Source organism: Antechinus flavipes, chromosome 2 (assembly GCF_016432865.1).
Source record: "Antechinus flavipes isolate AdamAnt ecotype Samford, QLD, Australia chromosome 2, AdamAnt_v2, whole genome shotgun sequence".
NCBI lineage: Eukaryota > Metazoa > Chordata > Mammalia > Dasyuromorphia > Dasyuridae > Antechinus > Antechinus flavipes.
Window position 1 is genome coordinate 214,122,577 of NC_067399.1, and position 25,155 is coordinate 214,147,731.

Here is a 25,155-nt window from a genome sequence, read left to right on the forward strand (position 1 = left end):
TAATATAAATTCTTTGTTGATTTGAAGTTAGTTGGATTCAGTTTCAGTTTGGTTATTCTTTTGAAGTCATGAAAATTTCTGTAGCACTTTAAATTTTACAAAGTGCTTTCCTCACAACAACTGTGTGAGGTAGACAGTACAGGTATTATTATCTTCATTTTACACATGAAGAAACAGGTCAGTGAAATGACTTGCCCAGCCAGGTTCACAGCCTGATTTTCTTTTCTTTCAGTACTTAATAATTTCAACCAGTCTTCTCATGAATGGACCTACCTCACTCCTTGCCAGTCCTCTGTCTCTTAAATTCTTTATTACAACAGAATCACTAAACTTTACTGGAGGAAGTCATCTAATTGGTTCCACAACTTCAGCTGGGCAATTGATGGAATCTGACAACTCTTTCATTTTTTCTGATCAGTCATCTGAATTAATGCGTGTTTTAGATCCACAGGAAATAATTTGGAAAGGTGAGATAATTCAACCTTAAATATCATATTTATTTTCCATATAGTTCTAATTGTCTCTATTAATGTGGGTGGTTTTTTGTGGTAACCAATCAACATCCATCCTAGGGGGAAAAAAAAAACTTCAAAATAAAACGTGTCTTCAAATTAGATTTATTGAAGAATATTTTCTTCTGCAGGTATCAAGAGGTTCCTGAAAGTTTTGAGGTCTAGGGTAAGAAATAGTCATTAGTTTGCTTGGAGGGCCACTAATATGACACTTATAGCCCTTCCTTTTTATATGGAAGGTCTCATCTCTGGTGTGTCTGAAGTTTCACCATCTTTATTCACCAAAGGAATTCTAGGGCAGTAACCAGATGTATACTTTTGAATCCTAGAGTTTTGTGTACTAAAGATTAGGCAGAAGGGAAAAGGAAATAGAAAAGATGTATACTCTTGGTAACCAGAATGTATACTTTTGAATCCTAGAGTTTTGTGTACTAAAGATTAGGCAGAAGGGAAAAGGAAATAGAAAAGATGTATACTCTTGGTAACCAGAATGTATACTTTTGAATCCTAGAGTTTTGTGTACTAAAGATTAGGCAGAAGGGAAAAGGAAATAGAAAAAGTCTATAGGTCCCCATAGCTCTTTTCCTTTTGTAAAACTATTTTATTTTGTGCATTTCAAAATGTGATTTTGAAAAAGTACATCGACTTCACCACATACTGCCCAAGGGATCCTAGAGACAAAAAACGTTTGGAACTTAATCTCAGGATCTTGACTAGACTCAGAGCCAGCGAGCTTACCGTTTGGTACCAAAGAGTGAGTCATGGACTTGTAAGGAGCCTTATAGCAAAACAAGGAACAAAGGTGCCATAAAGTTTAGTTAAGCTTGAAACTCTTAATTTCACTCCTAGTTTTCCTGAGCTTGGGTCTAAATAAAGTATTTTAGAAGTGTAGTGAACAGATTGATTTTATTAAAGGTCTTTTTGCTCAAATGTTGTTATCTTTCCCTATGAGGTAGACTGTTAGTAACTAAAATTTGCTCTAGTCTCTTTCCATGTTACTTCTGCTACTACAAAAATGCTGCTACGAACATTTTGATACTGGGGGGAAGGGGGGACTTTTTTGTGTTTTACTTTCGTGGCTTAGGGGGAAGGTTCTTTTGAGAAGTAGCATTTGAGCTGGGTTTTCTAGGAATTCAAGAAGGAAAGGTAAAGGGGATTCCAGACATAGAATAAGCAGACCTTGCCTTCATCTCAGAATAGGCTCTTACCTTGCTTGTCTTATCAGTAACCCTAAGACGTGTAATAGTCTACTTAGTCTCCTTTCCTGTGTTGGGCGTTCCCCCCCATTTCTGGCCTTCATAACATTGCTAAATAATTTTCAGCGGAAGATTTGACCATTAAAAACCTTCAAGGATTTCAGACTGCTTTTTGGATAAATACAAATTCCTCAAATTAAATTCTTTAAGCTTTCCATAATCTGGTTCCAATATTATTTCAAATTAATCTCTTTTACAATCTACAACAAAAGTACCCTGTCTCTGAAGATTAGCTCCCATTTAATCTTCTTCCTTCAAGCCTCAGCTCAGGTCCCAACTCTTTCCTCAATGAGTCTCAATTAAAAGTGGAAATTTTTTCTTATAGCACCTTTCCTTTGCCCCTTTACACTCAATCTTACATAAACTATTCACATTATTTGAGCCCCAAACTCCCAAGAATATGTAATCTTCCTTGAGGATAAAAACTTCAGTCATTTGTACCCTAGTCCTTTGTATGCTCTATGTCATTAATGTTTATGAAAATGAATAGAAGAGGCCTTGAAAGCTAGATTTAAAGCTTATTTACTTGGCAGTCAGTAGAAAGCTACTAAAGATCCTTGCTCTAATAATATTTAGTAATTTGTTTTAGGAATTTAGTAATGGTACTTATCACAAAATATTTATTAATACTATCCCCTGAGATTCATATTTGTTGAGGATGGCAATGGCTGTCTCCATCTATAAAGGGTAGATTAAGCAATTAAGCAGGTTGTTAACAACATAGGTTGTTTTTATGTTCTATGTGATTTTAAAGCTGTGATGTTTTCACAAGAAGGAAGAAAAATACTTTTGAGACTTTGAGATCTTTTCAGATAGGCAGTTGTGGTACATTGATGTTAGCAGAATAGAGCATTATATCTAGCATTAAGGCAAATATCTAATTGAATATACACATTTACTATACTAGCTGTTATTTTAATTGAAAAAGATTTCAGCCTATTATGAAAAACATCCATATGCTTATAAAAACCGAAGTTAAGCAAGCTATTATAGGTATTTTAGTGCTAACACTTGGGAATGAAAAAAGTTTATATTTCATGGGGAAGTGGGAGGGTGGGGGAGGAAAATATATAAATAAATATATGTATAAGTATACATAAAAATAATTTGGTGGGATGAGGGGGGGAGAGACAAAAAGTTGGGGAGGATCAGGAGAAACTTCCTCTAGTTTATGTCTGAGTTGTGCTTTGAAAGAGTCTAAGGATTATAGAAGGTGAAAATAAGTAGTAAGAATGTTCCAAAAGCATAGAGGCAGGAGATAAAATGTAATCTATGGGAAGAACAAATAGGCTATTTTGACTAAAAAGTTCATGATTGAAAATCATAGATGCTTAGTCTGGAGACTGGAGCTAGACTGAAAGGCTTTGAAGTCTAAACTAAAGCAATTATATTCATTTTAGAGACAATAAATAGTCAAAGATTACTGAACAAGTCTGACAAGGTTAGATTTGTGTTTAAGGATTATCAATTTAGAAGTTCTGTGAAAGATGGGTTGGAAAGAGAAGAGACTAGCTACAAAGAAACTGATTGGGAAGCTATTAAAATACTCTAGAAATTATGTGATACAGATCTAAACTGGGAGTAATAGTTGTGAAGAGGGGCTGAACATGGACCCTGCAGAGTTGAGATGGTGCAGATATGGAGAGAAGAGGTATAGACCTCTTCTACAAAGATCTAGAAAACATACAAGATCAAATTCTTACCATGAAATCCAAGCCACAATGAGTCATTTTCCCACCCCACATTAGCGTGAAAGACAGAAAGGTGCCTAGTACCTGGGGATAGGGTCTGGCCAGAAAGGAGCAAGCAGTGTTCATGAGGCTGCGCACCAGGACAAGGGAGCAAAATAAGATCCCAGGAGATCTCTATACTAGTACAGAGTACAGAAGCAGATGCTCTATTGCCTACTACCCACTGTCACAAAAACAGCAGACTAAGGAGAGGAACCTGTATCCAGGAGTGGTGACTGGTCATGAGTCCTAACTGTATACTGAACAAGGAACAAGTTAAGCAAACAACAGTATCTGTGTCTCTATTCTCATGGGGGGGGGGGGGGGAACCCAACTTGAGCTGAAACCTACAATGGAACAACTGGGGTAGGAATCCCAGATCTCTGAGCCTACAGAGCCTACCAACAAGCTGTAAAAGTAAGTGAAAGAGCAGTCTATTTAAATTTCCAAATTTTCAGGGAAGAGTCAACATATCTAAAGATAGATTAAGAATTTATAGAAGGCAGATGAGGAGGGTATTGATCAGACTTCATTCTAGGTAACATCACTTAGGAAGCACCAAAAGTTTATAGACCTCACCTCTCCAGTCTGAACCAAATGAAAACAGGACTACACAAGAGAATAGAATCTCAGTCCAGGCATTCCCCACAGAAGGGAGAAGGGTGAACAGAACCTCACCATGAAGTTAATGGTGAAAGAGAAGCTTCAAATATACAAACATAACAAGCCACATAATACACCTCACCATGAAGTTATGGTGAAAGAGAAATTTCAAATATACAAACATAAGAGAATGATTCAAGACCATCTACAAGGAAAGCTTCAAAGAACTCTGCAGTTTAAATGTAAATCCAACAAGAATTTTTAGAAGAGTTAAAGCAAGTTAAAAGAAAACTAAGAGGCACAAAACCTTACCCAAGAAAATAACTTCCTAAAAATAGAAGCTACTGATATGCTATGAAACATCAATTTTTTTTCAAAAACTGGGGAAAATATTTAGTAGTTACCATATAAAAGAGCAGAATTTGGGATATAAGTCTGGAAAGAAAAAAAAAAAAAACAACAAGAATAGTTTATCCAGCAAAACAAGTATAATCCAACAGGAGGAAAAAATCCCTTAGTGAAACATAAGACTTACAAACATTCCTGAGGAAAAGACCAGTGTCAAGTAGAAAATGTAATATACAGAAGAGTCAAGAGAAGCATAAAAAGATAAACATGAGCAAGTTATCATAAGTTTTAAGTTGTTTACATTTTTATTCAGGGAGATAAGTGTAGCTCCTCAGAATTCCATCAACGGGGGTAACAGTGGGGAGATAATGTTTATCTCCTCAGAATTCCATTATTGCCATGGGATCATAGAGGGAATCTAATTAGATGTATTTTTTTAAGAAGCTGAAAAATATTAGAAAAGAGGAATATATTGGGGCTGAGGGGAGAACATGCCAGAAGAAAAATTATAAATGCAATAAAAGTTATATTCAATAAAGGGCTTTTAAAGCAAAGATTAAAAAATTGAAAACTAACAATCTTAATGAATAAATGGGCCAAAGAACAAATTATAGAAACAATTTCATTAAAGACAATGACAGTGAAAAGACAATATACCAACTTTTAGGGATGCAACCAAGGCAGCACTTTTCCCCCCCCAGAGAACACTGAGAAAAGTTTTTATTTACAATGAATTTTAATAAAATTTTCAAAAATTATCTTCCCAGTATACAACAGTCCTTTCTGATTTTATCATATCTTTAAAAAAATCAATCTTAGCTATTTTCATTGTTCAGAAGCCATTGGAGAACTTATATTAATGGCAAAATTTGCATTGTCATATGACAGGAATAAATTTTCATGGGAAAGTGTCATGTGTAGGATATTGGATTTTTCAGATAATTTTCTGATGCATATGTTAATTCTTGAAGTTTCTGTACCATTTTCAGCTCACTGGTTTTCTGCTCATAAAGTGCCTTTAACTGTTCATTCTGGAACTGAAGGACACTATTGCTTTTCCAGGGAATGTTTTTGCTTTTGTGTAGTTTATTATTTCTCATGGCATCTGAAAGTTGGGATTCCATTTCAGTTTGAGCCCAATGAAGAACAGTGATTTCTACTCTTAATTTAAGAATCTTTTTCTCTAAGTGGGACACATATCCTTCCTGTAATACTGCTGCATTCTGAAGATGTTCTTTTGTTTGGGTGTCAACTGAGCTCCCAATAGCAGAAATGGGATCTGAACAACGCAAAATGAACTTTGGCAGATTGGGAGGGGTGATGGGAGAATCCTCCAGAAACTTCACACTCAAGTCTTTCCTCATCTAATAGAGGATGACTTTTTGCCAAAGGATTAAAAGATTTAAAAAAAGATGCTGGTCACCCTCCATGTGATTCCAGCCATTGAACAAGCATTTCTCAGTTTTCTAAAACCCATTTAAAAATATTTTTAGCTATACATAGTTCATTATCTCTCTTGGAAATACAAGTGACATGTTGAAATGCACACTTCCAGAGTGCACCCAAGGATACCAGCTTGCCACGATATTTATTTGTGATAATACCAAATAGATAATCTTTGTTTAATGAATGTTTAATGCTTAAAGTGAAGAATTTCAAATAAACAAGAGACTGGAGAGAACCACTGAATTAAAAAGATCTTAAGTACTCCAAGCTCATAATTTAAAGGAAAATCTAATAATTCTGACTGAGCTGTGATGTAGAGAAATGGCATTACCTACTGAACAAACTTCTCCATGTAAACAGCATGCAAGAGATCTTTGTATTTATTGGTCCAAAGCACTCTGATGGTATAATTATATTATAGGAAAAGATGAAAGATTTTTTCCGCATTTCCCTTGGTTCTAAAAGTCAATTGCCACAAACAGCACTGGATCCACTAGTCTGCTTGCTACTTGTTAAATTTCTTCCTTTCCAACAATAGAGCATTAAAAAAAAAACCCAAAAAAACCACTGCTACTTTTGTCAAGACATTCTTGACAAATGTTTTCTGCCAGTCCCATGTGTCCTTGGAAGAAGAGAAGAAATGCTGATGGCTTTGCTAGTATTACCACATCTTTTGCATGACTGCAGGTGAATGTGAAGGGCCAGAAACAATGTCCAGCCCACAGTCACAACTCCACACAGCAGCTTGGGCTGGGCTGAAGAAGTCCTTGCTGCTGCCACAGCTCCTCACAGGTCTCCCCACCTTCTTGGTCAAAGCTGCTACCACCTAGGCCTCTGCATAAAGACATTGCATTCTCCCTGCTATCTATAGCTCAACCACCACAAGCCAAAAGCCTCCAAGACAGTATTTATGGAAAAATGTATATCTCCAAATCATTAATCATTTGAATCATTAAAATCATTAAAAAAACATTAAATTCATCATTAAATGATCATTAAAATATTAAATCATTAAATTGAATCATTAAAAAAACAGCCTTATGAATTAAGTATGAAATTAAAACTAGAAAACCAAATTAAAACCCCTAATACCAAGTTAGAAATTCTGAAGATTAAAGAAAAGACTAAAATGAAAACAAAATAACCATTAAACAAAACTAGGAATTATTTTTAAAGAACAAAACAAACCCTTAACTAACTTTATATAAAGTAGAAAAAAATTACCAATATCAAGAATTAAGATGAAATTACAATAAAAGAAAAAGTATTAGTAGTTATTTTACCCAGCTATGTCAATAAAACTTAGAATCTAAAATATTCACAAAATATAAGTTGTTCAGCTTCACAATAGAATACTTAAGTAATCCTATAAAAATAAATTGAACAAGTCATCAAAGAACTCCCAATGAATATAAATGTGAGTAGGATGAACTCTTCAAACGAGATGGATTTTGAACATTTGATTATTTAAAGAACAATTCTAATACTATACAAACTTTGAAAAAAATAGGAAAAGGGATCCTACCATATTCTATGACACAAACTTTTGCTATCTAAATCAGATTATATCAAATAAGAGAAAACTGAATAATAAAATATTAGAAAAAAAGACTCTATAGCATATCACAAAGATATAACCTATGACCAATTTTGACTTACATCAAGAATGCAGGACTAGTTCAATATTAGGAAAACTATAAATATAACTGACCATATTAATAACAAAAATCATATAATTTGATCAATAGAGGCAGAAAAAGCTTTTTGACAAAATATACCTATTCCTGATTAAAATCACAAAAAAGGATAAACAACTTTCTCTAAAATGATGAATAGGTGTTATCAATTATATATATCAATTATATATATAAAATTCCAATCCCCTCTCCCCAAAAAAAACCCAGCTCAAAGTGACTAGAAATCATACCCTATTGGGTAGGTTGAGCCAGTATTATAAAAATGACAATAATACTTAAAAGCATTTACTTATACAATGCCATACCAATGAAACTATCAAAGGATTACTTTATAGAGCTAGAAAAAAATCCATCTGAAGGAACAAAAGTTAATATCAGGGGAATTAATGGGGAAGAAGAAGGCCTACGAATAGATTTCAAAAAGCTATAATCATCAAAATGTGTTACTAAGTAAAAAATAGATTGATTAGTGGAACAGAGAAAGTACATAATATACAGAAGCAAATAAGCATAAGAGCTTAATGATTTACAAATCTAAAGATCCCATATATTGGGGTAAGAACTCACTATTTTACAAAAACTTTTTGGAAAAACTGGAAAGCAATATGTCAGAAACTAGGTATAGGGCAATAATATTTTTGCACATATACAACAAAAGGGGCAAAAAACTGAATAAAGAATTTACAGTAAATTTTTTTTTAATGATAGTGTACTTTTAGTCTTTTTTTAATGATAATGTACTTATTCAAAATTATGAGTAATTTTCCAGTTGATACATGGTTAAAGCATATGAAGAAGTTATTAATTGCTATGTGTTCAAAATCACTAACAGGAATGCAAATTAAAACAACTGGAGTACTAGCACACACTACTCAGATTGGCAAAGTTGATGCAAGAGGAAAATGACAAATGCTAGAGAAGCTATAGGGAAAGTATATCAATGCCCTGTTGGTGGCACTGTAAACTAATCTGGAAAGCAATTTTGAACTGTGTCCAGAAAAGCTATTAAACTTTGCAAAGTTCCAGTGATAACTGGTACAAGATCTATACTGCAAAGAGATCAAATGAAAAAAACACTCCATATGTATGAAATTATAACAGCTCTTTTCATGGTAGCAAAGAATTGAAAACTCGGGATGCGCCCAGCAACTGAGGGATGACAAAGATTTAGCATATGAAAGTGATAGAATATTATTATGCTATAATTCATTTTACTGGTATAGTTTCACATAAACCTGGGAGAAATTATATGAACTGATGCCAAGTGAATGGAGCAGACCCAGAACAATTTGAACAATGACAGATTGCAAAATAAACTTTGAAAGACTCAGGAACTCTGATCTACTCAATGATAAATCACAATTAAAGAGAACAAATGATGAACCTATACTACCTACCAGATAGCTGAAATATCTGAAAAAGTTTAGATTGAAGCTCTTTGGGGTGAGGGAGTGAGAGAAGAGAAATAAACATATGGCTAATGTGGAATTTGTTTTGCCCAACTACACATATTTGCTTGCAATAGTTTTGTTTTTCTTGCTTTCTCAATTGGGAATGAAAAATGGTAAGCAGAAAATTCAGAGCTAAAAAGAACTTTTTTAAAAGGACCTGGCGATTTTGTAATATGTGGAGTTTTTAAGAATTGATGGTTTTGTGATTTAATTTGGGTAACTAGAAATGTGGTGCTCTTATTATAGAGCAAAGTCAAGGAAAGGAAGATTTGAGGGAAAATAAAAGTTGTTTTATACATCTGAATTTGAGATGCTTCAATACAAATGAGAACATAATCTCATTAAAAAAATATTTATAGTCTTTATTTTTATTTGTAGATATAGTATTGGGAGAGATTTAGGAACCATCTGCCTAGAGGTGTGATAATCGAGCCCATAGGAGCTAATGAAATCACCAAAATAAAAAAAGGGCTCAAGATAAAACCTTTTGTGTATAACCACACAAAATAGTCAAAGACAACTTTTCTCAAGTCTCATCAGAATAACAGGAAAAGGTATGAAAAAACTCCCAACTTTCTTCTTTTGTGCTCTTTCTACCTTTTGGGGTTACAATGACAGGAAATAAGAAGTTCCAGTTTTGAAGACTACACAGAGATTGAATCTGTGATTTCATTAGCAAGGGGAATTGTCAGAGGAAGAAAATTGCTCCACTAGAAGGAGTCAGTGTTCTCTCCCAACAAATTTGTCTATTTTGTGCATATTTTTTATTTATTTGTAATATACATTTTTTGTAAAAAGGATACAAGTTATTTTTGTCTTTTTGTTCCCAGTGCCTAACACAGACATGGAAATATAGAAAGTACTTAAGAAATGCTTACTGAGCCAAATATGCTCCTACAACAAGGGAATTCAATAATCAATTTTATGACTTTTAAGGAAATGCTTCAAAGCAGAAATATTCTTTGAAACTTGAAGGTTAAATTTACTTTTTTAAAGCTGATTATCAATTTGTATGTAAAAATGTCATTCCTAGATCTTAGCACACTAACATATGCAAGTAATATTTTAAGAAATGCTGGATGGAATATTCATATAAAAACAAACAACTAGTAAAGAAGTCAGAGTTTTAAAAAAGTTTTATTAAATTTCATTAACTATTCTGCTACAAGGTTGAAGCTTCATCTGTATAAAATAGCTTCAGCCAAGCAGTTTATTCAGAAATTAAGTTGGTATTGCTTTTCATCTGACACCAGCCAGCTAACCAATCTCAGTAAATTATTCCCATGGACAGAAAACCAAATGTATTTTGAACAAAACTGGTAATGGATGGAGTTGAATGAACATTACTGATTTAAAGCTTTTTACAGATAAAATGCTAGCTTTGAAGTACAGGGTCTGAGAATTCATTTTCACAATACATGATGCAATGAATTCAGAACTAGACGGACACTAAAAATTACTAGGAAGAAATTGTGCAAAAGATGCATATAGTAAAAGCATTTTTATCCAGTCATTTTTGAGTAGTTAAATTTTTTTCTATGCCATGGTGTTTCAGAAGTGTTAAAAATTGCTAACCTTCCATATACTGCTAATTTAGGACAAAACTATATGGGGCTATGTTCTTATGCTAATTTATTTGGGGGTCCAATGTTCAGTCCTCAATAGATTTTATGTATCTTTCATAAGCATCCTCACTCATCAGTTCATCAAGTTCTGAAGGGTTGCTCAGAGTCATCTTGATCAGCCAACCTGTAATTAAGAAGTTATTTTGAAACCCAAATTACCTTAAACAACAAAAGATCCTATGTGTATCTAATATTGAACCTGCTCACAGCAACTTAGTGAAAATAATTGCAAAAACCTTGTTAAAATTTAGTTTCACAGGGTATGTTTTATCTCACTAATTAGTGGCAAAGGAATGAAGAAAAAAATGTGGAATAAATTTAATTGAAGTTTCATTAAATAAACTTTGGCACCTATAATTTTGAATTTTCTCCATCTGAGGCAATCTCCAAACAAACCTTATCTATTTTTTAGGTTCAACATGCTGAACCCCTTGCAATACTATGTCAATATTACAGAAAAATCACAAAAGCATACTTTGTTCTTTTAACTTGTATGAATTTGCTTTATGACCATAACATTATGAATAAGTAATACCTTAAGGCATTTGTGGGGCCTATTTTTTAATACTCTTCTATCAAATAGAAATGGGGCTACTAATAGGGATAGTTAGTAATATCTTTACTAAGTACAAAGAAATCCCTACAGGTCTTGTACTGAAACACTTTTAAAATGTAATGTTATTTATGTTTTATAATGTTTTTATTTCCCAATTACATTTTCATCTGATTTGAACTATATATGGTAGTAGTACTGCAGGCGTCATGTCTTATTTGACTCCTCTTTCCATCTACAAGACAAGGGGAAGTTCAGAAAAAAAAGCCATTGCCTACCAGAGTTCCCATCTATACAATAAAGTCCTGAGAATGTCAAATAGCTCAGTTAAAGGAAATATTATGGTCAGATAGCTCAGTTAAAAGCTATTACATTTCAAAATCCATGGTGATCCTAATCTGCTTTTAGACCTTAAAGAACCATTATTCTTTCTAGTATACTCCCAGTCTTTTTTTCCCTTGAAAATTGAAAAATACAGGGTCTTAACCTTTGGGACTGATGCTTAGATCTTCTACTGTTAGTGTTACTAACAGTACCAAGGCCAAAGGAAAAAATGTTTCTAATTCACAAATAAAACCTTAAAGGGAGAGTAACAGTATAGGTAGTAGGGTTAAATAAGTTTATTAGTAAGCTTACTTTACTTGAAAACATTACTGTTTTTAACACATAATATGAATGGATACCTTAGGAATGAAATAATTTATAAGTGATTATATCACTAATTCTCTCAAAACTGATAATAAAGTTCTCTAGCTGAGCAATACTAAGAGACTATGCTGGTGTTTAAAAAGCACCACTAACTGAGAAACTACTGAAAAAATGTTTGCAATGGTATACTTTTATTTTAATACATCAGGAATATTTAAAAATTTTAAAATATTAGCCAAATTTGTGCCTCCTCTTTCCCCATTGCTTAGTAGGTATGCTCTCAATATCATTAAGTATATACTTACATTCTTAGAAGGAATTTGATGAAAATATTCCCATTAAAGATCCATTTCAGCATTGAGTTGACTCAAAAGTTATTGTCACAAATGAGGAAATGCTTAAATTTTTAAAAATGATAACCCCTTAAGAAATCAATACCAGCATCTTACCATCTTCATAACAAGATTTGTTGACAAGTCCTGGGTCTTCTGCAAGAGCTACATTAATTTCAGTTACTTCTCCTGTTAGTGGAGAATAGAGCTCACTGGCAGCTTTCACACTTTCCAAAGCTCCAAACTCATCTAAATAAAGTTTAAAAATAGAGTATATTACATGTCAGAAATATCAGTTACAAAAATGAAAACTATGGAGAAGCAACAAATGAAATCACTAGAGCTATTTATATGCTTTATAATTTAAAAAATATTAAGTCGAATGCCATTAATCAATACAGTTCTATTTAAAAGATATTTATTAAGGGCCTACTATGTACAAGGCACTACCAAATGCAATTCTTTGAGTGATCCAAACAAGTAAACAGATAAGTGCATATATGATAATCTGAACTTTCTGCAAGTGTCATGAGGTGATTGACTCTTGAAGAAATACTAGAGATTCTAAGAAATCGGGATGAAGGAGAAGTGCAATTTCAAGCATGGTAGGGTGGGAAAAGGATGACTAGACTGTTAAGAAGTCAAGAGGCAGGAATTGGAATTCTGTCATCTAGAATCTATAGGCCAATCTGGTTGGAAGATGGCTGAGATACAGGCTTTAAATGGTAAGCTAAGGAATTTTCATTTTATCTTAAAAGAAAATATAGAACCACCAATGATCAACTTAGCTTCTTACAAAAATCATTTTTGCAGTCCTTTGTTATTTTTCTTATCTGTCTGAGGTCTTTATGATTGTTAGCACTCTTGAGATTTATAGTTCTTAAAACACTGTTCTTTCAAGATTAGGATTAAATTGGTTCTGTATCATTTTTATTGATCCTATTTACAGTTAATGATCTTGCTCTGTAACAGCCCAAGTCAAAATTTTACACTTTACGATAATATATTAAGTTTAGACATGCAGTTCTCTTGCTACATTGTTCCATTCCTGCTTCAAGGAAATCTGTTACACTTGAGGAATGGAGCACACTAAGGAGTATGGTCTAGTATCTTTAGACCATTGTCTTTCAAAAATATCTATGACCAAATGTATTTTTTCCTCACCTACCATGTTCTATACTCCCAAAACTTATTAAAAAGGGAACTGTCCTACTTTGGGGTCTTTCTCACTAAGGCTCATTAGACTCATCCTATTTTCAGGTTCACACCCTGTTAACAAAATGTTAGATTATATGTGCCTCATTTACTCACAATATGTATTTGTATAAATATGTATGCCTATATTCGATTTACATATATTTTGACCATGTTCAACATATATTGGATTACTTACTATCTGGGGAAGGGGGGGAAAACTGAAACACAAGCTTTTGCAAGGGTCAATGTTGAAAAATTATCCTTGCACAAATTTTGAAAATAAATTTCAATTAAAAAAAAGAATTTTGCTCACAACAGGACAGTCACATTTTATTCATCCTGTAACCTACCCTTGCTCCATCTTTTAAAAATAGTGATTAGGTTCCTTATATAGCCATAAGGGTTTGATTAAGAATTCTCTCCTTGGAATTATCTTTGTCTTTAGAATTTCATTTCTGGTAGTTTCCTTTGGAGCTGAATTCCTTAAACATTTTAAATTCATGGCATCCTAATTGTCCTCTCTGAATCTTCTGAAATCTACCTTATTAAGTTCTAGAATACAAATAATGATAATTCCTTTGGGTGATCCAAAAAAAAAAAAACAACACAAAAACAAGATATCTATATATTATATAAGATAATAGGAATCACTTCCACAACCAAAAGTCCATCATTTTTGTATCAGGAACCAAATAATACTTTCTTTTTGGTGAGAATATGGTTCAGGGCAGTTGGACCTTTTACTTTTGAAGGATGAAATTATCATTAAGGCAAGCTAAGACATTCTTTGGAAGATCTGTCTTCCTCAAGAGTAGAGGGGCTATTCTCAAGTTATTTTTTTACCTTATTTCCAAGTCCAATTTTTCTTGTGCAGCAAAATAATGTATACATATATGTGGTTTAACATATACTTTAACATATTTAACATGTATTGGTCTGCCTGCTATCTAGGGGGAGGGGTGGGAGAAAGGAAGGGAAAGTTGGAAAGAAGGTTTTGCAAGGGTCAATGCTGAAAAATTACCCATGAATATATTTTGCAATTAAAAAGCTGTAATAAAAAAAAATCGGAACAGAAACGAGTGTCAATATAAAGTAATTATTAAATAAAAATAAAAAAAAAAGAAAAGGCAAAAAAACAAAACAAAACAAAAAAAAAAAAAGCTGTAATAAAAAATAAAAAAAAAAGTAGAGTGGCTAAGAGAGGTCTTCCAGACAATTCTGGATAACTAAAATCCTCCATTACTACGGATGCCTCTCTACTATAGCTTGTGACCTCTTTCCCAAACTGCTCATCTATCCCTTAATTTTTACTTTCCCCAATTCTACTTAGTGAAAATCTTTGTGAATAATGTATAAAGACTATGCTTGAAAATTCAAAAAGAGAAATGGGCAATTATTAATGACTAGAAGGTATATAATAGTGATTTAAAATTCCTTAGAAATGGAAGCCACTAATCTATACATAAGGATTCCTGTGGACTGCATATTGACTTAGTAGTAAAATGTGACAATGTTTTATAGAATTTTTATTTTGTTATGTGAGCTGTCATGGGCTGAGTGACATATCTGGTATAGAGACTTATAAGATCTCACTGTGCCTATTTGACAGTTTATTGTCAATTTCCATCAAACTGTATTTTCCATACATTTCAAAATAATGCATAATTTGTTTTATAACCCTCTAAAAATTATCAAGCAAGGCATAAAACAAGGAGACGCCATATGCTTTGCCCAACTTCAAGGAGAGTGTCCAATATAATCCAATAGATCAGGAATTCCCTATAGATGGTGAATTATTCCAGATTTTCCTACCTATCCATAATATTCTGTTCATTATATCAAACCCCAGAACATGAAAAAACTTTGTAAAAATGAGATCCAAAGTCCCTCATTTATTTTGCTTAACTATTCATCTAGGAAAAGCAAAGTCAATGAAAAATGGTTGGTATAAATTATGGAATATCACTGAATTGACAATCTATAGAACTGGGTAATATCTTGGACACAAAGTTGAAAAGCAGGAAGGCATGCTGAACTGCCTTTGAGAAACTATGGTTGCAGCATCTTATAAACAAAAATACTGTACAAGAGAAGTTAAAAATATTATCAGAGTGCTAGGTTGATCTTACAGCAAAATCTGTGTGAAAAAAATGTGTAGAGGGGAAGCTAGATGGCATAATGGATAGAGCACCGCCCCTGAAGTCAGGAGGACCCAAGTTCAAATCCAGCCTTCAAGACACTTAATACTTTCTACCTGTGTGACCTTGGGGCAACTCACTTAACCCCAAATGCCTCAGCAAAATAAATAATAAAGATTTTTAAACAATTCTGTATAATCTACAAACCTTATTGGTAACCATACACCATCAAAACATTTAAGCAGAAGATGACATCCCTCTCTCTATCACCATCCTAATCCCCCTGTTCAGTATAATCTATGAATCTAGAATTTATGGGATGATAGGAACAAAAGTTGCCAAACCGGAGATGGATTGCAGAGAGTGCCTACAATGAAAAGATCACAAACCCAATCAAATATAGAAATCAGGCCCAGAATGGAAAAATTGCCCATTATCAGAAAGCCAGTGTGGGGATTATTAACAGACTGCTTTCAATAAGAAATGAAGAGTCCCTCTATACTCTACCGTTATCAGATCTCACTTGGAGAACAGTGTTCCTTTGGAGGACTACAGCTTAAGGGCATTGGTAAGATGAAGAGCATTCAGAAAAAGCAATAAGCATGATAAAAAGTCCAAGGTCATTTTATATAAGGACTGATCAAAACTGAGCATGTTATTTAGCTTGGAGGGGGAAAAAAAATCAAGAGGGAAAACATCAGATGTGATCAAGTATTTAAAGGGCGGTCATGTGAGAGCATCTACTTGTTATACTTGGTTGCTGATGACAGAAGTAGCAAATGGGTACAAGGTGAAAAAAAAGCACATTTAAGCCTGATAGAAGGAAAAACTTAACAATTAGAAATGCTCAAAACTGGAACCAACTGCCCTAGAAGATGGTCTTCAAGCAGAAGACTTATGTCCATTTGTTGGTATGCTATGATGGAAACTCTATTTGGGTATGGATTGGACTAGAGATTTGCTACAATTATAATTCCCAAATTCTGTAATTTCATGAAGTAACAAAACCAGGATTTGAAATTAGGATCTTGCCTTACTCAAATTCCAATAATGTTTCCAAAATGCTAGGCTGGTTTTCAAATGTTGTTTTTGCATCCCAAGGCTTAGCAATGCTTGATACAAAATTGGCAGCTCTATGAATTAATTGAACCAACAATACTTATCTAATCAGATAAATAGGTATTCAATATGTATTTAATAACTGTTGTCTACATGGAAATGTTTCCCCTCCCTTATATATGGAAAAGAGGAAAGAGGTAGAAAAGAAATGACAACATAAACTATTTTTTAAACTGTCATTTTATTCAGATAGGGTACCCCCTTTTTACAGAAGAGGAAACTGAAACAAATAGATGTTATGTGATATGCCCAAGATTATATAGCTAGTTTTCACTTTGCAAACAAAAAAGCCTATATAAATGCCAATTATTATTATTATTTTGTTTACCTCAGGAACAATGTGAATAATTACTTTCCAAAATCACAGTGAGGATGGATAAGCAATACAGACTGATTTTTCTGTATTGACTTGAATTGACTAGTCATGATGGTTAAACTACCAGCCTGACTTGGAATTTTCTTTTCTTTTCTTTTCTTTTTTTTATTATAGCTTTTTATTTAGAAGTTATATGCATGGGTAATTTTATAGCATTGACAATTGCCAAACTTTTTGTTCCAATTTTTCCCCTCTTTCCCCCCATCCCCTCCCCCAGATGGCAGGTTGACCAATACATGTAAAATATGTTAAAGTATAAATCAAATACAAAATAAGTATACATGTCCAAACAGTATAAACTATTTCTTCAAACCACCTCTCATTTTTGGCCTTTTTATCAAATCTGGCTATCTTGATTCATTTCATGTGGCAGACCACTCTTACTGCCACAACTATCCCTATCTAAAAGACCTAATTGATTATACTGCTTAAGTGTGGAAACATTTCTATCATTATTTTGGCTAAGACAAGGTTAAGACTTTTAAAAGGAAATCTTTCTTTTTGAACTACAGGAAAAACAATGGGAATACATGAAGTTCCTGTGTTTTGGCTGTGTAGGACAACTTTAGTTCTTCATTCATTTGCAAAGCATTAATAATCAACACATTAATAATCAACACTGAGAAACATCAAGCTTTTCCTATAAAGCCATATGTTCTATTAAGTTTTCTTTGAGGATTAATCACTCAAGTGCCACTGGAAGGTGATGGACCAGGATGATAGTTCTAAAGTGATATGTACTAAAATTAATTTACAAAATTTTTTCAGTTCGTTTCACCAGTGAGAGTAGCGAACTCCTGGTATAGAAATCTCTTTTTATAGCCCCAGATCTATAGCTTAGGTGTCTGGAGCACTGAGGAATTTAACTAATTCGCTCATGGAGCACTGAGAATTTAATTAATTCCCTCATGGTTAGTGTTACTACATATCAGAGAGAGATGTGACATGTGAATTTGGATCTTCTTAACTCTATAAGGTTCACCTGGCTATCTACTCCTGCTACATAAATAAATTCTTTAATTTTGTTCATTGAGATATTTTTCACAAAGGGAAGGTCATTGCTTCATCATACCTTTTTATATTCAAAACAATTCTTTGCCAATTACAAGACTACAGAGAACAAGTTAGACAAATATCCTGAATTAGATTAAAATGTACTTGTGAAATATTTACCAAAATAAGTAAATGAAAATAACAAAACAATAAAACATAGCTATTACATTTTAAAATTAAGTCAATATATGGCTCACAGGGGATCCTTAATGGCCTGTTTCTACTTGACTTTGACACCACTGCAGAAGAGCATCAAATGTTAACTTTATATCTGGACCCTATCAGTAATGTAGCTTATAAATTTCATGAAAAATGTCATTTTTTTTCTTTAAAGACAAAAAGACACTCACCTTGTTTGTTCAATTTTGTTCCAACTTCTGGAAGACTACAGTAAACTACATCTCCCAATGCTTCCTAAGAGTAAAAGGATAAAACTTTAATGAGATATGACAAGAGTTTCACAAAACCAACTGCTTCAGCCCAAATGAATGACTTGCCTTCTTCAAATTTGTCTGTTTCTATCATTCAGTGCTCTTGTAATACTTGATCTCATCCCTTTCCCCCAAACATTTAAACCCATTGAAATCTTAGATTTGAGGAAGAGGAACTGAGTGCTAGATTTGGAATCAAAATGCCAGATGAATAAAATCTCTTTTCATACTGTGTAACCAGATAGTCCCTTAGCCAATCACCCTTTCACCAAATATTGACCACCTACAATTGGCCAGTCTTTGTACTGAGGATACTAAAACAAAAATAAAGCCATGTTTTATGAAGAGAGCATTTATCTATAGAAGCATATAGAATAAATACAGTGGAATTGGAGGGGAAGAAGACTTTAACATCTGAGAAGAGAGGGAAAGGCCTCATGAAGACAGTGGGGCTTGAACTAGGCTTTGAAAGGACAGGAGTTATAACAAATGAAGATAAGGATGGAATACATTCCAAACATGGTAACAGCTACGATAAAGGGATATAGATAAGGAAATGGAATGTTGTCTGAAAATCAGGAATTAGATTAGTTTGACTAGACTGAAAAATGCATGAAGGGTGAGAAAAGTATAGTAAAGCTAGAAAGGGAGATGGTGCCAGTGTGTGAAAAGAGTATAAATACCATGCACAGTATTTAATTCTAGAGGTGAGAGGTGGTCATTGTTTTATCAAGCAGAGAAGCTAAGACTTTAGGATTATCACTTGGATTCCACTATGTGGAAGATATGGAGAAGGCAGGACACAAATTAGGAGCAATTATAATAATCCAGAATAGAAATGATGAGGGACTCAACTAGGGTGGTGGTCATTTAAGTAGCAAGATTTGTGGAGTTAAAATGACAAGATTTGGCAATTACTTGGATATGTGGATGAAGAATGAGTTGTGGTTACAAATCTGGGTAAACAAAAATGATCTCAACTGAAATATGGAAATTCAGAAGAAGAGTTGATTTGGATGAAAGATAATGAGTTTTATTTTGGTGAGAATAAGGTCCAGAGCAGTTAAGAAAAATTTTGGATGTGATGACTTTGAGATATTCGTGTCCGAGAATCTCTCAACCTCATTCTCCTGATCTGTAAAATGGAATTAATTTCTGTATGTAAAAGCATTTTTTACAAACATTCAAGCATCAGATACAAGTCTCAGTTGTTAATATTCATCCTTCAAAGACTAGTTCAAAATGCCATCTCCTCCGTGAAGCCTTCCTTCATGACTGTATTATGGTGACATGACATGACATAACAATTCTGTTATCAAAATTATCTCCCCAACTAGATTATAAATCTTTTTAAGGAAAAAAGCATTTTTTGTTTATTTACCAGAAATCTGCACATGTTAAAAATAAGACATGAGAATTCTGTCATGATAAACTTAGAAGTTATAGTAGTTAAGGTGCTGGATTTGGGAGTCATAAAAATTTAGTTAGAATCTTACCTCACTGGTTATGTGACCTTGAGCAAGTCATTTAACTTCCTCAGATCCTCTTCTGGAAAAAAAGGAATTCTTTCTACTCCAAAATATTGTGAAAATAAGAGGATCTATATAAAGCATTTTGTGAATTTTAAAGCCCTATATAAATATTAGCTATTAGTAATCTTAGTACTATTATTATTGAATGACAGAAAATCAATAGCTCTCTTGTTCACTGGTTTTCCTCCCATTCTTCTTAAGCAGTAGTGTCAAACTCAAATAGAAATTGATGCAATTTGAACATCTCTGCTATAAAACAATGACCAATGGAACAGGGAATGAACCTGTGATTTCACTGGTAGAATAAACTCCCCAAAGAAGAAATTCCTTTTACCTCCAAAAACTTCTATGTAGGATAGTTGGAGAGCATTGCTTAAATAAGTCTGAAAGATAATGTGACATTTATCAAAGGCAGAATTTAAGGTGTTTCCTATAAAAACTATTTTTTAAAATAGCCTTTTATTTTCAAAATACATGCAAAGATAGTTTTCAATGATGCCAAGTTTCTGTACTGGCCACAGATCTAGTGGAAGAATATTTCTGCAGTAGTTATGAGCACACTGTAAAGATTTTATGAAAAAAACACCTTCAGGTGGCATACCTGTACCAGATCTAAAACTATATTATAAAGCAGTGGTCATGAAAACCATTTGGGTACTGGCTAAGAAATAAACTAGTTGATCAGTGGAATAGATTAGGTTCACAGGACAAAATAGTAACTATAGCAATCTAGTGTTTGACAAACACCAAAACCCCAGCTTTTGAGATAAGAAGTTACAAAAACTGCTGGGAAAATTGGAAACTAGTATGACAGAAACTAGGCATTGACCCACAACACTGTACACCAAGATAAGGTCAAAATGGGTTCATGATCTAGACATAAAGAATGAGATTATAAACAAATTATAACATAGGATAGTTTACTTCTCAGACCTGTGGAGAAGGAAGGAATTTGTGGACCAAAGAAGAACTAGAGATTATTATTGATCACAAAATAGAAAATTTTGATTATATTAAGTTAAAAAGGTTTTGTACAAACAAAACTAATGCAGACAAGATAAGAAGGGAAGCAGTAAACTGGGAAAACATTTTTACATTCAAAGGTTCTGATAAAGGCCTCATTTCCAAAATATATAGAGAATTGACTCAAATTTATAAGAAATCAAGCCATTCTCCAATAGATAAATGGTCAAAGGATATAACAATTTTCAGATGAAAAAATTATACGATGATCAACTCTGATGGATGTGGCTCTCTTCAACAATGAGAGGATTCAAACAAGTTCCAACTGTTCACTAATAGAGAAATCAGCTACACCCAGAGAGAGAACTATGGGAAATGAGTGTGAATCACAACATAGCATTTCCACTCTTTCTGTTATTTCCTTGCATTTTTGTTTTCCTTCCTTCTTGATCTGATTTTTCTTGTGCAGCAAGATAACTGTATAAATATGTATATATGTGTATATATATTGGATTTAACATGTATTTCAACATATGTATTGGACTACCTGCCAGCTAGGGGAGGGAGTGGGAGAAAGGAGGGGAAATGTTGGAACAAAGGTTTTGCAAGAGTCAGTGTTGAAAAATTACCTATGCATATGTTTGTAAATAAAAAGCTATAATTATTAATTTTAAAAAACATCTTCAGGAAATACATGCAACTGCTTCATTTTAGCAGTCAAAAGAAAAAGGGTTCAAGCTCACAGCACATATTCAGAGCTGAACAAGAACTCAGCTCTAGTTCCAGGCTCCTCCTTTTTAAACATGAGGAATGGGATCTAGATATGTTTGATGACTTACTCAAGGTCACACACTAAAGTGGCAAAAGAAATCTGAGAACCAAACTCCTGATTCCAAATGAGCACTCTTCTCTCACAGCATCAAGCTACCTCCCAAAGAAAAAACTATAGACTATGGATATTTTCTTCAGCTTAGAGTTAGATAAGCCCCATAATTTAAGAACAGAGATTAGATTTACCACAGAACTTTGTTAAACCCAGGATAATGATATATTTTGGAATTTTGCATAATTTAGAAATGTTAAATAACTGCTAATTCTTTCCATTGATTAATAATTTTTTAAGTTAAATCTTATTACTAAACTATAATATTCTTAAAGATGGGGGGGGGGTAGTCTTATTTTTTTTTTTTTTTTTGTTATCTCCCTGGAGGTCCCGCAGAGTGTCAAATATATCAAAATACATAGTACATCTGATTCAAATAAAGATCTATTTCTATTCATGAATTCAGACTTGAACTGTATAAGTTTGCAAATTATAAAAAAAAAGACTGATGCCACACTACTGAAAAATCAAAACTCCTAGTCAAAAGAAACTCCATATGCAGTTTCTATAGGGCAAAGAACAGCCAATAGATTGGGTGAAGGTGTTGAAATAATAAAAGAAAGGGAAAAAGAAAAATTCACTCTATAGGCCATGATGGGTAATATTCCTACTTGGTCAGTCTGCTTCAGTTTGACAGCTGTTAAGAGTTTCTGGGACAAATTTGCCCTAGTCACAGCAATCCTGAGACACCATTCTTATGGGACTTACTGTCACACTATCAGCTACCAGTAACTAAGAGAAGGTGTTCACTTAGCATAGTATAAAACTACTGTAATTGCAAAAAAAATTTAGTACCACAAGTTACTTTTTAAAAGAAGGGGTCTTGGTTGTCACCATTTTAAATAGAGATGATTCAGGGAGGCCATTGAGTTTAAACCTAAATTAACAATTACAACTTTAAATTTTCAGTAAGCAAGTAGATTTCATCAAAAGAAAAAAATTCCCAACCTAATCTTAAGTACTAAAGAATGCCTTTTTTTTTTTTTTTAGGAGCACTACCATAAAGGACAAGTACAGAATTACAAAAGCCATTACAGAAATGGAAAAAATACCTGTGCAAAATTGCTGATTCCCACTGTTCCAATTCCATTTTCAGTTGATATCCATTCATGCTTGTCTGTGAATTTTCGAACTATAACATAAGATCAGTATTTCAGAAGAATAAAGACATCACTTCTTAAAAACACAATTTGAAAATATGAACCATTTCAAAAAGCTTTGGCTTTGGACACTAATGTTATTCTGCATAAAAGGTAATGTAACAAGGGATAAGGAAATTTGGAGAGGCTAAGAAACCTAAGTCCTGGGGCAGCTAGGTGGCGCAGTGGATAGAGCACCAACCCTAAAGTCAGGAAGAATTCAAATCTGGCCCTCAAACGCTTAACATTTCTTAACTGTATGACCCTGGGCAAGTCACTTAACCAGTTACCTCAGCAAAAAAAAAAAAAAAAAAAAAGAAAGGGAAAGAAACTTAAGCCCCAGGACTGCCATTAACTCCAAAGTTGGGGGTAAAATTCACCTGGGGTTTAAACCCCGGCCATGCAATCACTACCTGTATGACCTGAGGCAACCAACTTCACAGCTGTGAGCAAGAATTCCCCAACAGTAAAAGGAATTGGGCTAGATACTTTCCAAGCTGCTTGAAAAAAAGCTGTTAATTATTTTCTTAAGGAATTGCCATAGCAGCCTGCCAAAACTGAGATAATCATATACAGGATCAGAGGATCTTGGAATACAAACCACACACCCAACCATTTTTCATTGAAAAAAATTAACTACAGATCGGGCAGCGGCAAGAGCATGGCCGGGATGAGACTTTTTCAGCCTGCCTTAATCTCTATCTTGTCACCAATTCATATAGATAGATGGCACTTCAGTAATCTGGACAACAAACAAGTGGAACATGCAACCTTCACATTTGGAAAGTCAATCAAAATGAGGGATAAGGAAAATAGAGTAATCATTACTTTGCTGAAAAGGCGGCTTGGAAAATCTAAGCTTCAGAGCCCCTGAGAACCAGTAAGGACATATAGTCTAAGCCCCACTGACGTCCGGGAATGGGGATAGGAACCATAAGAGCTTTCCTCCCCTATCTCCCCGCACGCACATAACGAGCACCTTCCCCGTTTCCAGGCAGAGCAGGGCGGGTTCATTCTGGTTAACTCAGGGCCACATTACAACCCTGAGGAGGCTGTAATATGATCTAGGGACGAAAAGAGAGAGATTGGAAACCATCTGGCCTAATGCCCTCATTGGACAAAAAGAACATAGAACGGCACTGCAGCTCATCCCAGCGCAGCTGGGACCCCACGGTCCGGGCCCGAGGCGCCCCACCCCCACCCCGGCCCGGTCCCAGGCTTACTCACCGGCGAGTCGCAGGGCGCTGGTGCAGAGGCCTCGAGAAGCCCCAGCCCTGGGGAAGGGAAGGGATCCTGGGCCGAGGCGAGCCCGGATGCGCGCGGGGACGGCCGGGAGCGAGGCCAGGGATCCCGGGGTCTGAGTTGCGAATGCTGCCCACAGGGACGAGGCCGTGACCCGCACGCTCCTGGCCGCTCGCAGCGCCATCTTCTCCGGGGGCGGGGCAGCCCAGGGACCAAACGGCCCTAGGCCGGAGGCTGGAAAGAAGAGACTTGGGGCGGAGTCTGATGGGCGGTCCGAGGCCAGGGGCGGAGAAGAGGGAGCGTAGACCCCTGGAATTAGCGACTTGGGCCTAGGGGGCGGGGTCTCCCGAGGCCCGGACCACGTGGCCCAAAATGAGACCCCAGAGAGGTGAGGAAGTCCAAGCGCCGGGCCCGACACAGATAACCCTCCTCACCGGGGGCTCGGTCTTCCTAGGGGGCGCAGCCTGCGGTACTGGCTCGGGAGATTCCTCAATGACTTGGTGACCTTAAGTGATTTCAGTGAAAGGAACCAAGCGACCCCAACCCTCAGGGCTTATTACTAAGGCTGCATTAAAGCCGGGATAGCCAGGTCTCATAGATTCTTGCTTGAGCAAAGAGAAGAGTGGCATGCATCCTAGGAAGCTCAGACTCACCAGCAGGGAACCCAGAAAATGGGCGGGTAGTTATGCTACTTTGGACAAGTCAGTGTTCCTCGCTGGGCTCAGTTTCCCTAGGCTGTTAAAAAAAACAAGGGAGTTCGACTAAGTGATCTGTTTCTCCCATGTTTCTCCCAGCGCTGATATAGTGACACACAGAATCAAAGAAGGGAAAGAAAGAGTTGAACTGAACTGTTATTACAGGAAGAACTATGAACAAACTTC

General features: G+C 34.9%; 1 protein-coding gene and 1 pseudogene across 1 annotated transcript; both read right to left on the reverse strand.

Moving 5' to 3' along the window:
- Positions 1-5,166: 5,166 nt before the first annotated feature.
- Positions 5,167-10,066, reverse strand: LOC127548665 (thioredoxin domain-containing protein 11-like; annotated as a pseudogene).
- A 95-nt stretch (positions 10,067-10,161) lies between these two features.
- GCSH (glycine cleavage system protein H) lies at positions 10,162-24,696 on the reverse strand. The gene is made up of 5 exons (XM_051976173.1): positions 24,260-24,696; positions 22,946-23,025; positions 18,435-18,498; positions 12,319-12,450; positions 10,162-10,792 (listed from the first exon to the last, which is right to left on the reverse strand). The coding sequence occupies exons 1-5, from the start codon at positions 24,456-24,458 to the stop codon at positions 10,695-10,697; spliced, it is 573 nt and encodes a 190-aa protein (XP_051832133.1). The 5' UTR covers positions 24,459-24,696; the 3' UTR covers positions 10,162-10,694.
- Positions 24,697-25,155: the final 459 nt, after the last annotated feature.

Excerpts from the sequence above, each read along its gene's own strand:
- GCSH (XM_051976173.1), bottom strand. The coding sequence starts at position 24,458 with ATGGCGCTGCGAGCGGCCAGGAGCGTGCGGGTCACGGCCTCGTCCCTG. Across the intron at positions 23,026-24,259 it reads CAGCGCCCTGCGACTCGCCG|TTCGAAAATTCACAGACAAG; the intron begins GTGAGTAAGCCT and ends CTTATGTTATAG. Across the intron at positions 18,499-22,945 it reads GAATCAGCAATTTTGCACAG|GAAGCATTGGGAGATGTAGT; the intron begins GTATTTTTTCCA and ends TTTTACTCTTAG.